Raw genomic sequence first — 14,180 nt, forward strand, 5'->3', positions numbered from 1 at the left:
CTTCCGCGGTCGTCTTGGAATTCACCCCAAGTATCGAACTCGCTTGAGCTGCCGAGCGCAGGTCTTGGGGCCGCCGGGCTCTAGACAGGACTAGTCAGTGAGAGCTGTCCTCTGGCTTAGCCTATGGAGGAGCCCTACGGTCCCGCGGGAGGGGCGGCCAAGCGGTCGGGTGGGGATTCCGGACCACGCCCCTCCCAAGAGCCCGGGCTCCCTGCCTTGGGCCCCAGAGGACAAGCTCAGACAACTGAGCCAACTACAATCTCTCCTGTGGTGGCGCCAGACTCTGGGCGGGGCCGGGCGCGTAGGAGACTGTCGCCATCCACACACAAGATCTTGGCCTCCCGAACTTAAGTTTTCATTTTCTGCTTCACTCAGTCAATAAACACTGGGCTTCACCTAGTAGGCTAGGTACAGCGAGCGTGGAGAGAGATGTGGGGAGCCAGGAACTGCGGCTCCGTCAGTGACCCCCAGCCAGATAGGACAGCTCACAGTTGGCAGATAAGGAAACAGGCTTACCTGACTTTGTCTGGGTTCAGCAAGAAAATGGGTGGATTCCTAGGGGAATCCTAGGGTGCAGCCCATACTCGTGGCCAAACTTCTCCCCTCCTTCATCCAGTTTGTACTTTTACACTGGGGCCCTACCCACACCGACCTGGTTCCCCACCTGCGGGGGCAGGCAATCTAACTCTAGTCCAGCCCAAATGGAGTGCAGACCGGGAGAATACCCTCCCTCCAACCAGATGGCTTCAGACTTCCTCCCTAGAGGGCAGGGTACGCCCCAGCTCAAGCTTCCTCTCTGTACATCTGGCAGGCATGTGCTTAGGGAGCAGGACCTACAGCTTCTGGAAACCAGTGCCCTACTACCATGGAAAGCCTCCCAGGGAAATGTGGTCTTCATGTGCACACCTGCATAAACCACCTGTGCATCTGTTTCTGTTTGTTCAGAAATCTTTATTGCGTACCAACTGTGCCTAGTCCTGTGCTAGGCACTGTCCAATATAAGAAACAGTCCTGGCCTCAAATTTTTCAGAAGGACAGAAGTTAGACATGATCAAATGCCCATCTTACTGCACTGGCCTAAACCATGCTCCATTATGTTTTTCCAGACAACAAATGGCCAACAGCAAAGAGGACTGCGGTTAGTAAGTACAAGTGGAACTTAGGTGAGGGGAGAAATTTCTAGAAGGTGAGCTTCGAGAGAGGGTAAACTGAGGCTAGGCAAAGGTGAGGGACTAGAAAAATCACAGCATGCGTGGCAAAGGGTAGATCAGAAGACTGACTGAGCAGAGCTGGAGGGAAGACTGGCAGGAAAGTGGAGGATCCCGGCTGCCTCTTTGTGTCTGCTCTGAACCCCCCCCCGGCCCCCCGCATACTCCCACCCAGCCTAGGGACCAGCAGGCAGCTGCTGTCTTCTGCCTGGTTGCTCCACGCTGGAGACTGTCCCAGCCACAGCATCTCCTCCATGGGCCCCTTTGCTTCCCACTTCCCCTAGTGTCTGCCTCTCTCCTTACCCTCTACCAACTTTTGTCTCCCTACTTACCACCACCATGTCTCCCCTATTAAGGGCATTAAAGCAATGAAAGGGCCCTGCTCCCCCTTTTATGTCTTTTCAAGAGCAGGGATGACTACTATCCCCCTCACCCACCCCCATAGGCCAGGGCGGCAGACCTAGTAGTAATCCTCGCCCTCTTCACTCTCAGCCTCCTCCTCAGGAACCAGATGCAGGGATGGCAGCTGGGGGATGCCTGTGGAGTTCAGCTGGTCTGCAAACACATGTGGGTAAAGGAGAGAAAAGGAAAGAGGGGCTGTCAGTCCCCCTAGGCTGGGAGAAAGCCATACTTGCCTGTGCACCCACATGCACATACGCACATGGACACACATTCAAGGGCCTCACTCCACCACCAGTCTCCCCGCCCCTCAGGCCCCCAGAGCCCAGGGTTCGCCCTTACCTGGTGTGAGCACTGTCAGGCTAGCTGGGGCCTCAACCTGTCCCAGAGCATTGCGGGCCAGGCAGCGGTAGATACCTTCATCACTGGGACGCACAGCCTGGATCTGCAGCCAGCCTGTCACCTCAAACCTCTGGGGTCCACCCCTGAACTGGAGCCAGAGGAGGGGTCAGCAGGGTCCTTCTAGGGGGACCCTGGGCTGCCCAAAGGAGGTCTCTCCTCTCTCCTACCTGCACCGAGATGTGGGGATCATCCCCTGGTAGCTGAATGTCCAAGCCGTCCTTCCTCCACTCGATGGATGCCATGGGGTAGGCAAACACCTCACAGCCAAAGACCACGTCCTGCCCCGTCACGTTCCAAATGTCATATGGGTGCAACACGATCTGGGGCTCTGGGGATGGAGATGGGAGGACTGAGAACGGGGTGGTACATCCAGCCCCACAAGCAGCCCATATATGAACCATCATGGATGTGTTTGTGGGGAAACACAATCAACGTGGAGGTATATGCACATCCATACACGTGACTTGACAGGGACACACGGGTACATATAAATGTAGGTACAGGTACACACAGGCACAAACTCAGAAATGGAGAGGTACATGCAGGCAGGATGCCACAGCTTGGCAGCCACACTCCAGCCCTCATAGCTCCCCTGTCCTCATTCCACCCTCTAGGCCCCTAGCCTGTTATACTTGTAACCAATACCTCCCCCTAGCCTACCCCCTTCCTAACCAGGTCCAGTTGCCAAGGACCTGAAGAGCAGCCCTCCCCCACGCCCCAGAGAAGCGGGGCGGGGAGGCGCGATTCCCACGTGGGAAAGGCAGAGAACCTGAAACCAGATCTGGGCAGCGGGCAGAAAGCCGGCAGTTGTGGGGTAGAGTGTTGGGACCCCGCCGGTGTTTGTTTTCCTGGCAGCCCCAACCAGGCCAAATCCCTCAAAGGGGCTCAGGAAGTGAAAGTGACTAACGCTGCCAAAGGAAACCTGAGGCCTGAATGGCCCTCAGCCCCCTGGGATGGGAGGGAGGGGCTGGTAGAGCCCCCTCCTTCACGAATCCTGAGGCACGGAAGAAACAGAAGGGAAGTGGGGAGACTGGGCTAACCGCTTGCTCTACGAATCGAATCCCAATCCGCCCAAGGGAAACCCGATTGCATCTCTCTGGAAGCCAAGTCTCGTTGTCCGCGCTCCAGCGGTCTGGGCAAAGTCTGGGAATCTCTTCGCTCTCTCAGTTTTGAGACCAATCATTGGCTCTGTGCCTGCTCCCTCAGAGGGTTGGTCCCTGCCAGCCGGGTCTGGGGCTTTCACGCGCCTCGGGGCACACAGCTTGCCGACAGAGCTCAGACCCGCACCTTGCTGCGGTGGTCTCTGCGGACCAGCAGCAAGAGCCGGCTCTTATACTGGACGCGAGGACTCCCCGGCCTCATCTTTTTCGCTCCGCCGGCCAGAGACCAATCCAGTCGGAGGTCGGGGAGCAATGCCTCGTGTGCCTCGAGTGCCCCAAGTGCCGGAGGTAGGGCCCCCGGGCCGTGCGTACCTGATTCGCAGGGCCCCGGGTGCGCCACCGTGAGGTTGGCGTCGGGCCGAGCGCGGGCAGCCTCCTGCAGCCGGCAGATCTGCGCGTAGGTCCGGCCGTCCGATCCGCAGAGCGGGCGCTGCGAGCGGCAGGCACACAGAGGCTCCGGCACCTCTCCGCGGCTCAGGTCGCCGCCCGCGTCCAACCGGCACTCAAGCTGCTCGCCGCAGCGCCCGTAGAAGTGGGCGCTGGGGTCCAGGTCGCAGAGCTGGCCCTCGAGGTTGGCGCACTCCCAACAGCAGCCGCACGCGTCGCGCACCCGGCCGGCCAGGCAGCCCCGCGGCTCCGCGCACTCTTCTGGGCGGCAGGGAGCGCAGCCCTCGCCCTCCGCCAGCAGCCGCAGCCAGCCGCGCCGCAGGTAATCGGGGCCTGGGGACCGCGGCGCGCCTGTCAGGGGCGGCGTCCGCACCAGCAGCAGCAGCAGTAGCGAGGGCAGCGCCAGGGCAGCGGCGGGCGGCTGTGGCATGGTTAGCTGGAAGCCCTGCGGGCACTCCGGGCATCAGCGCGATCGTGTCACCCTGCCGGGGAGGGAAGCCAGGACAGGAGGTCAGAAGCAACCTCACTGTTCCTCGTACCAAAGACTGACCTGAGCACTGCCCCCTCCCCTGCTGCCTTGGAGTCAAGGAGACCCTCAACACAGAGGCATGGTGACTCTAGGAGTCATCCAGTTATTGACTGGACTGTGTTTCTGGGGTGGGGGAGAGATGAGAAGAAAGGGTAATAAAGCTCAAGCGCCAGCGCGCGCGCGCACACACACACACACACACACACACACACACACCCCAACGAGCGGCAGCACCACAAACCATCCAACTCTGAAGCTTCCTGCCCTAGAGGTGGATGAGAATTGATGGCCCCAGAACTAAGGAGTTGTTAACAAGGATGGGAATGGGGAAGAAGTAATGCCCTGGGGCCCAGAGTGCTCACCTAGTGTCAGGACTAAGCCCTTCAGAGCAGCTGTGTCTCCGGTCAGAAGAAGCAGGCGGTGGAAAGAGAACAGAGGCCAACAATCGGCTGGGCCTGCCAGCCACCTCTGCTCCAGCTTGAGGATCTCTGAGAGAGCCCAGGGACTTGGACGCAGAGAGCAACTCCTCCACCCCTCTCCCCGCCTCTCGACGTCGCACACAACCCCCTCCCTCCAGTTCTGAAGTTGCCAATTTTATGCAGCCACACGGGACCCTCCTGGGCCACTTCCCCTGGCTGGGCCAAAGTCACAGTGAGAAGTGAGAAGTGAGAAGCCGTAACCGGGCACCGATGCTGGCAGGAGACAAGGGACAGGGTGGGGTGGGGGTTGGGAGTAGGGGATATGGGGGTGGCTGGGAAGCTGGAAGAGTTGAGTGAAGGTCGAGGTCTTGTTCCATCGGACTTTACAGTCCCTGGGCTCTGACAGAGCAGCTGCATAATGGGGAGGCAGTAGGAGCTCTGGTGCCAAGCCGGTTGCTCCTGGAGGGCAGGGCCAACCAACGTAGTCTCCCCGCAGCCCAGGGCCGACTTCCCCGGGGCTATTGCAGACTTGTCCACCCAGCTTCCCTACCAAGGCGCTGACCAGAGACTTGGCGCTTACATCTGCCACCCCACAACTGGCCTTCTCCCTCCCCACATCCGGCAGGTGCTTCAGCCCGCGGGTGAGCGGGTGAGCCGAGTGATTATAGAGGTCCCAGCTGACCAGCAGCCGCAGGGAGAGGTGGGCGGGGCGCCTCCCCCGCCGACCTCGCTCCGGGTTGGGATTACAGGTTACATTTGCAAGGCCGGCAGGGCCGGAGGCACTGGGTCTCGCGGCCGCCACCAGCGCCACCGTGGCACTTTGGGCTGGGGGCGGGGAGGAGAGCATTCCCGGAGGCCCGCCCGCCCGCCTTACCGGGGGTCTGCCAGGCCCCGCCCTAGCCTGCCCCAAGCGGCTTACAGAAGCCGCGCTGCAGTCCAGGTTGCAGGGGGCGGAAACTGAGCTTTGCAGCCGGGGAGGTGACGGTATTTAGTCAGTCTCGTCCTGGAAGGACCGGGCCCCCGGCCTAGCGGCCTGGACCTGGGCCTCCTGACCAGTCCCGAAGTTAAGGGCTGGCGACCGCCTCCAGACCGCCCAGGGGGATCGGCCCCGCATGCGTATTGGAGGGCTGGAGAGTCAAAACACCCGGATGCGGTCCAGAACTCTCCCTCCGGACCTGAACTCGGCCAAGCCCTTTCATTTAGGGGTCCCCTAGCCGCGTGCACGTCACTCCTGGCCAGAGGGACTCTGACGAGGTGGGCGAAAGCACATATACAATCCCCCTGGTCTCCAAAACTCAAGAAGGACAAGGAGCGAACTTTCACGCGAGACCTCGCAACTGTCGCGAGAATCAGAACAGGAAGTCTAGGAATTCAAAGCAGGAAAGGCCCGCGGGTTTCAAACAGGAAAAAGAGTGGGTGGAGCCAGCGATTGCTGATAGTTGTGGGTAATCACTTGTCCTTGGCATTGGGGCCAACTGAATTGTTGACCTAGAGCACAAGTGAACTCTAAGAGAACTGCAGGAAGCCCTGAACAAAACGGGGGAGCGGGGTAGGAAGGGACATGAAATTGCGGAGCTGACCAATGGAGCTACTCAAGGATGTCTCTGGCTCTGAATTACAAAATGCCTTGAGGGTGGAGATCACTGCCAGTATATCAGGCGGAAGCCGTCGGGCATCTCATAATGAATTGTTACCGGCTTCTAAGACTTGGAGCCAGTATTTAAACAACAAACTCCCCAGACCTAGAAACTCTTCACTTACCCCACTTTATTGTACCGGCTGTTTACTTTCAGTCTTTGCTATGCTCTAAGCATTTGGTATTAGGAATCGTGCCTAACTTTTCACTGTATCTTGTGCACCTAGCCCTGCGCCTGGCAGCACAGTAAATTCTCGGTAAATATTTGTGGATTAAATATGAAAGACTTCCTGTGTGTGAAAGTCAAGTTTAATTTGGATTTTCTGAGTCGCTGATTGAAGGCTGGATAGACGGGGAACGAGCGCCCTCTGGTGGGCTTGCGGTTGGTGACAATAACATGACCGTGCATACATACAGTAGGCACCAAAGATGTTGAATATACAGATCTTTTATTAAGTAAAAATTTGTTCCACATATTGTAAAAATATTTTTTAAATATGTAAAAAACACCACATATTGTAAAAATATTTTTATAAGGGAATTTTTTGCAGAAGACAATTTGAAAGATCCCCATCATCTGACACTATCCGTTCAGACTGCAGAACACATTCAGTAACATCATTCCCATAAAATTTTTGCATATTCATACTTTGAAAATGTTGGCTCAGTTTGGGTCATGCAAGACTGTTGGGCCACAAGAAAAGGATTCTCTAGATAATGTGAGTACTGCAAGGAGAGAAGCCAGGTGGCAGCAATCCTTTGTATCTAGATAAGGGAGACTAGATTCAGATGAGGAGAGTGAAGTTAAAATCTCTTGAAAAACAGATAGTCCTGCCTCTTTCTCCTCTCCACCCTTGACTGTAGATGCTTGTACTGGAGAGAGAATGAAATATAGAATGTAGTTTGCTTTCCACTGTGAATCATAGGCTGGAGTTCACAGGTTATCATATCTTTACCTTTCAGCTGCTGACCCATGAAATAATTGTTAAATATAATGACAGAATGAAATGGGTCTTACACAGATGAACAGCATAAGATGAAAAAAGGTGTAAAGGATCAGTGAGTAACTTGGTAAGAAATTACTCGGGAAGGGGGCGCCTGGGTGGCTCAGGCTCAGGTCATGATCCTGGGGTCCTGGGATAGAGCCCTGAACTGGGCTCCCTGCAGAGCAGGAAGCCTGCTTCTCCCTCCCACTCTGCCTGCTGCTTCCCCTGCTTATGCTGTGTGTGTGTGTGTGTGTCAAATAAATATTTAAATAAAATAAAACCTTTAAAAAAATTACTTGGGAGGGCCACACATTCACTTCATGAACCCTGTTTTGACACAGCTGGTGAAAATAGGGGAATTGCAATTTTGATGAAGAAGCAGAAGTGAAACAAATGGTCCATATCGACCCATTAGAAATGGACACAGAAGAACTGTGCTTCCGGGGCGCCTGGGTGGCTCAGTTGGTTAAGCGACTGCCTTCGGCTCAGGTCATGATCCTGGAGTCCCGGGATCGAGTCCCGCATCGGGCTCCCTGCTCGGCAGGGAGTCTGCTTCTCCCTCTGACCCTCTTCCCTCTCGTGCTCTCTATCTCTCATTCTCTCTCTCTCAAATAAATAAATAAATAAAATAAAAATCTAAAAAAAAAAAGAACTGTGCTTCCTGTAAACATTAGAATCACTTAAGTCAAAAAAAGCTCAACATAGATAATTGAGATGGAATAGTTTGTAGATACCTACTATAGGTGAACTTAGCCAAAGTGAAAAATATGTATAGAAAGATAAAGTTAAGTAAAAAGGAGAAGTATATGGATACTGTTTATCATATATATCATCAATAAACACCCTAAGAGGGTGGCTCAGACAGTTAAGCGTCTGACTTTGGCTCAGGTCATAATCTCAGAACCCTGGGATCTAGCTGGCTTGGCAGGGAATTTGCTTGTCCCTCTCCCTTTCCCTCTGCCCTCCCTCCCCCCTCTCCCCCAGGCTCATGCTCTCTCTCAAAAAAAAAATAAATAAATAAAATCTTAAAAAAAACACCCAAAGACAATTTGAAATGAGGCAAATGGTTGTGTATAATGCTCACTATTCCTTTATTTTATAAAATTATTTTCCATAATAAAAAAGTAGAGGCTATTTTTATAGGTAAATTAGGATGTTGAGATAAATTTAGAAAGATGGGCCAGCCAGGTGGGAAGAGAAACATAATTTAGCTACAAATAATGTTACCAAATGAAACCTGGAATACCCAGGAGACTAGCTGTCTGGAATACCTATAGGCATCAAGTCAGATTAACTGAGCTTTAAGGCATGCAGAGAAAAATCAGGTGAAAATTTCTTTAATTTACTTTTCCTATATCCAAAAAGTCAACTCTCCCACCCCACCCTGCAGTGTCCCATCCACCTTTGAGTTGGAGAATGTAGCTCCATCTGACCTGATGACTTGGCCATTTTTTGTATTAATAAACTTAGAAAGGATGTTAATTTTTTTTAAAAGATTTTATTTATGTATTTGAGAGAACAAGCAGGCAGAGGGGGAAAGCAAGAGGGAGAAACAGACTCACGGCTGAGCAGGGAGCCCTATGAGGGGCTCGATCCCAGAACCCTGGGATCATGACCTGAGCCGAAGGCAGACGCTTAACTGACTGAGCCACCTGGGTGCCCCGGAAAGGATGTTTAAATCATTTAGACTCTGTCTACATTTCTTGTTCTCTTTTTAACTTTTTTTTTCCATTTTGAAGTGTAACAGACAAGGAGAAAAGTGCACAGAATAGAGATATAGTTCAATTAATTATTACAAAATGAATACTCATGTGACCATCACCCAGGTCAAGAAATAGAACATTGTTAACTCCTAGAAACCCCTATCATGTCCCATCACAACCATTAATCCCTCCCTATCCCCCTAGATAACCATTTCTAATTCTGTATTTTAATTTTACCTGGTTTTGACTTCTATGTAAATTGCGATACACCTAGGAATGGAATTGCTCCTTCCTGTGATATACATGCATTCAACATTAGTAGTTATTACCAAACCATTTTTCCAAAGTGACTCTATCAATTATAGCCCCGAGCAATTAATGAGAGCTCCCATTGTGCCACATCCTTGCAACACTTGGTATTGTCAGTCTTTTAAATTTTAGCCATTAAGTAAATATTTTAGAGCCTAAGATTCTAAGATGGCCAGTCCACAAGGATTCCTCCCCTGGATTTTTAAAAAACTTTATTTTGAAATAATTTAAAATTTGCCTAGAAGTTTCAAAAATAACACAGGAAGTTCCCATGTACCCTTACCCATCCTACCCCAAAGATAACATTTTATATAACCATAGTATGATTATCAGAACCAAGACACTGACATTGCTACAATACTATTTTTTAAACATTATTTTTTTTAGGAGGGGTGGGTGGGAAGAAAGGGCAGAAGGAGAGGAAGAAAGAGAACCTCAAGCAGACTCAGCACTAAGCCCAGCACGGGGCTCAATCCAACAACCCTGAGATCATGAACTGAGCCAAAACCAGCAGTTGGATGCTTAACCAACTGAGCCACTCATTGCCCCATAAATTGGTACATATGCTATTAACTACTAACCAAATTATGGACGTTACTCAGATTTCACCAGGTTTTACATATATTCGTATGGTGTTTGTGTGTGTGTGTTTATAATTGAAAATTTTTTAAAGATTTAATTTATTTATTTGACAGAGATAGAGCCAGAGAGCACAAGTGGGGGAAATGGCAGAGGGAGAGGGAGAAGCAGGCTCCCCTCTGAGCAGGGAGCCCGATGTGGGGCTTGATCTCACGCCCCTGGGATCATGACCTGAGCCAAAGGCAGATGCTTAACCATCTGAGCCATCCAGGCACCCCTATAATTGAAATTTTATCACATGTATAGGTTTGCATGACCATAAGGTAAATAAATGGTTCTTTTGGGGTATGAGGGACTAAATCTCATACCAAGGGAAAAGCTTGTAGAATCTATAATAGTAGACCAGGGGCACCTGGGTGGCTCAGTTTGTTGAGCGTCTGCCTTCGGCTCAGGTCATGATCCCGGGGTCCTGGGATCAAGCCCCACATCCGGCTCCCTGCTCAGTGGGGAGTCTACCTTTCCCTCTCTATCTGCCTCTCCCCCATCTTGTGCTCTCCTGTCTCAAATAAGTAAAATATTTTTAAAAAAAGATTTATAATAGTAGACCAAATGTCATTTAATATATGTTGCTTTTTATTTTTTTGAAGATTTTATTTATTTATTTGAGAAAGAGACTGAGAGAGAGTGAGCAGGGGGGAGGGGCTGAGGAAGAAGGAGAAGCAGGCTCCCTGCTGAGCAGGGAGCCCAATGAGGGGTTGGATCCCAGGACTCTGGATCATGACCTGAGCTGAAGGCAGACGCTTGACTGCCTGAGCCACCCAGGCGGCAATAAGTTGCTTTTTAAATTACTATCCCAAAAGTCATTGAAGAGAGGGGCGCCCGGCTGGCTCAGTCAATGGAGCTTGCAGCTCTTGATCTTGGGGTTGTTTGAGCCCCACGCTGGACGTAGAGATTACTTAAAAATTAAAATCTTTAAGAAAAAAGTCATTGAAGGGAAAGGAGGCTAGTTGTCGGGAAAGCTAAATACACATTTTCACAGTCTACATCTACCTGTTGGGGCAGCTGTGGGCAAGGCTAGAGCCCCAGGGTCACTGGTTGAAGTCCACTGTTCATTATGGCACACTCAGAAGGAATGATTTCGTGATGACAAGTGATGTTCTCCAAAGTGGCAGGCCCTCCAGTCTAGCCTTACTTTTTACTTGAAGACAATTTTCTGTAAGCAAGGTCAATGAGATAACTTCCTGCTGGCCCTTCTCCAGTGATTCCTCGTTCCTTCGACCATGATTGTATGTGTCCAGATGATTCCCAGATTTCTATCTCTGGCCCAGACTTCTCTACTGAATGTCACACCCATATATTCAAACTGATGAGTCCACTTCTAATATTTTCTTCCAAGCAGCCAGGAAAGAAGGCCATAAACAGCTTCCGTCTGCATATATTTATGGCTCCCAGGAAAAAACAAACCACATCAAAATATCAAATCCAGGGCAACATTTTATTGACTCTGCTTGAGTGATATGGTCCACAAGAATTAACGACATGGCCACCGCCTGGCCATCCAGGAGCACAAGTCCCCCCCACCCCCACCCCTGTAGCAAACGCAGTCAGTGCCCCAGCCATTTACACTTGGCCACACCAAAGTTTACCTGCAGGCAGTTCCTGTACAATCTCATGGGTCCCTCTGCCCGAGGGAGGCCTCTGGCCCCCAGAGTGAGCTTGGGTAGCAGGGCAGGTTAAAAATGCCAGAGTCAGGGCGCCTGGGTGGCTCAGTTGGTTAAGCGACTACCTTCGGCTCAGGTCATGATCCTGGAGTCCCGGGATCAAGTCTCACATCGGGCTCCCTGCTCAGCAGGGAGTCTGCTTCTCCTTCTGACCCTCTTCCCTCTCATGCTCTCTATCTCTCAAATAAATAAATAAATAAATCTTTAAAAAAAATTTTAAAAAAATGCCAGAGTCAACTCAAAAGCAAGCCATGTCCAGTGAGGGCCAAGAGTTGAAGGATAAATACCTCTGCTTCCTTTCCTTTCCATGGCATAATTCTGAGGTGTGTTCTGTCTAGTCTTCCAGGGGGCTCCAGTGGGACTGAGCCCCAGTTACCCTCAGTGGTACCTCGCTCACTGATGCACTCTTTATTTGCTTTTCCTCCCTTCCCTCCCTTACAGAAAGAAAGAAAGAAAAATAAAGAAAGAAGGAAGGAGTAGACTACAAAGAACAAACATGAGGCTCAGCATGAACATGAGGCTCAGCATGAACCTCTGAGCATGTTCAGAAGCCCATAAGCCTTCCTTGTCAAAATGCTCAGCCTCATGAAACCCCAGATGCCTTTGTGCATTCTACCCTTTTCCCCAACAGTAAGGGACAGGAAGAGAGGTACCAAGAGGCAGCAACCAGGAGAACTGTGCCTAGCAAGCCTCCTGCTGGCTCTGTCCCCCCACTGAGGTTCACCCAAGTGCGGAATTGTTGAAGTACAATCACACTGAAGTTGGGCTCAAGAGGTGTGTAGAAAATGGTTCTTTAAACAAAGTTGAGATCTCCAGGGTCCTGAGACTTGACTTGATGTCACACTGCCATCTACAACATTTTTTAAAGAATTTGGGTTTATCACAAGAGAGAAGATGGCTGTGACCCAGGTCTTGTGCTTCAGGAGATGCCAAGGGCTAACTCTGGCCACCTCTGCAGTGGGTGGCAGCTGAAAAGGCCCCACAGGGTCGGAAGGGCCTCACAGAAGCTCTTTCTTTAACTTAGAATCCAGCCTTCCAGTCAGCTTTGCCAGCAGCTGCGACCCATCTGAACCTCAGTTTCTTCTGAGAAACGAGGGTGAATTCAGCCTTCAGACATGTTGTATTTGGCACAGTGTTTTTGAGTTTTTATCTAATTGCCAATATTTCTGTAGTGAGAATTTGTATCTAAAAATCCAGAATTTGGGGGCAGAGTCATCAGGCCAGGATGTTCAGAGAAGCAGGCGGGAGAACTCCCAGCTGCTCTTAGTATGAGATTGGAGGTAAGAAAAGTCAGAGCTAATATCAGGCTGCTGGTGCTGCCAAAAGAAAAAAAAGAAAGAAAAGAAAACCTGGGGAATTTGGTCCATCCAGCAACCACTGCAAATAAGTACTGGTTGCTGTTTTCAGTGGGCCTGGCCCTTTCTGCCCCCCACCCCAGTCCTGATGACGGGACCAACCTCCCTCATTTAAGAGTCCTGTCCACCCCTGGAGCCTTTGCAGTTATGAGCCTTGAACCAGATGGTTCTTTGACTTGAATTGGCAACAACAACAACAACAGCAAGAGCTACCACTTAGCACATGGTTCCAGTCTGTGGCCGGCAATTTATACACAGGAGCTTGTTTCAGACCTACGACGCCTTGTAAGGTAGGATCATTAACCTTAGTGTTTAAACAAGAACACAGAAGTTCAGACCTGTAGGTAAGTTTGCCCACTGTCACACTGACCAGTAAGCAAGAGTCAAGACTTGAACCTGGGGCTGCCTAGGTCTGAGGCATGATTCTAACCATCACACTATCGGATAGCGCCGCTATCACTGTCCTCTTTGTCAGCCTACCTTCAGCGCAGCTAGAGCCAGAACTGCAGCGGGCCGTTTATGAGTGTTAATGCCCCATGTTCCGAGCCAAGTCCTAGAGACACAGGTGAGTGTGTACCCAGTGAGCAGAAAATCAGGAGGTGGGAGGTGATGGGGCACGTCCTTGGTTATAGCATCTGGGCCCCTGAAGCCAAAGTGCTTGGTGGTGAGTGTCTAGAGCAGACAAGGGAGATGAGCTGGGGCTGCGGGGGAGGCAGGTCAGTCTCCTCGGAGGTCGGGACCCTTGAGAGGCCTTGGGGAGAACCTTGGGCTGCTCTAGTGCTCTGACAGGCAGCTGGAAGGTGAGAGAGTTAGGGCTGACACCCGCTGCTGCTGGCAGAACTCTCCTGGCGATGGATGCTTGGGGTGGGGGGCTGTGGTGAGTGGAAATCAGGTGGCTGTCTGAGCTGGGGGGCAATGTGAGCCTCTGAGCCATGGGGCTTAGAGGTCCCACCCATGCCTTTCTATTTCTTGCCCCTGTCCCCGCCTTGTCTCAGTGGTCTGTGGTAACCAACCAGGTTCCTTTGCAGGAGGCAGCCCAGCTACCTCACCGGGAAAAATAGGCCTGGAGCCTTTCTTAGGTGCAGCAACTTACCTAACGCCTCAGGGCCACCAAGCCCCTGCAGTGCAAGGACGTGAGAAGGACAGGGAGGAAAGGACTCGCTCCGAGGCCCTTCACCTCGGCGCGGGGGCTCGGCCGCGACTTGCCTGGCCCGGTGGGTAGCAGAGGGGATGAGGCGCGGTCAGGGGGTGAGGCCGTTCCGTGGCCCAGTCAGCTGAATGGCGCGAGCCCAGAGCCCGGCGCCCTGCCTGCGATCCCGCAGCCCGGGCCTGGAGCGCCCCCTGCGGGGGGCCGAGAACACCGCAGGCAGGTGGCGGCACGGGGTGA

The 14,180-nt window shown here is 51.9% G+C and overlaps 1 protein-coding gene across 1 annotated transcript; it reads right to left on the reverse strand.

The window, feature by feature from the left end:
* Positions 1-930: 930 nt before the first annotated feature.
* Positions 931-5,809, reverse strand: KAZALD1 (Kazal type serine peptidase inhibitor domain 1). Its single transcript, XM_025881116.2, has 5 exons — positions 4,448-5,809; positions 3,482-4,038; positions 2,177-2,337; positions 1,950-2,097; positions 931-1,763 (listed from the first exon to the last, which is right to left on the reverse strand). Exons 2-5 carry the CDS (start codon positions 3,984-3,986, stop codon positions 1,669-1,671), a joined length of 909 nt encoding a protein of 302 aa, XP_025736901.1. The 5' UTR covers positions 3,987-4,038; positions 4,448-5,809; the 3' UTR covers positions 931-1,668.
* Between the last annotated feature and the right edge of the window lie 8,371 nt (positions 5,810-14,180).

Source organism: Callorhinus ursinus, unplaced genomic scaffold, assembly GCF_003265705.2.
Source record: "Callorhinus ursinus isolate GAN/ISIS: 27379988/994484 unplaced genomic scaffold, GSC_fseal_2.0 scaffold20, whole genome shotgun sequence".
In the NCBI taxonomy this organism is placed as follows: domain Eukaryota; kingdom Metazoa; phylum Chordata; class Mammalia; order Carnivora; family Otariidae; genus Callorhinus; species Callorhinus ursinus.

Excerpts from the sequence above, each read along its gene's own strand:
- KAZALD1 (XM_025881116.2), bottom strand. The coding sequence starts at position 3,986 with ATGCCACAGCCGCCCGCCGCTGCCCTGGCGCTGCCCTCGCTACTGCTG. Across the intron at positions 2,338-3,481 it reads CCCGGGGCCCTGCGAATCAG|AGCCCCAGATCGTGTTGCAC; the intron begins GTACGCACGGCC and ends CTCCATCCCCAG. Across the intron at positions 2,098-2,176 it reads ATCCCCACATCTCGGTGCAG|TTCAGGGGTGGACCCCAGAG; the intron begins GTAGGAGAGAGG and ends CTCTGGCTCCAG.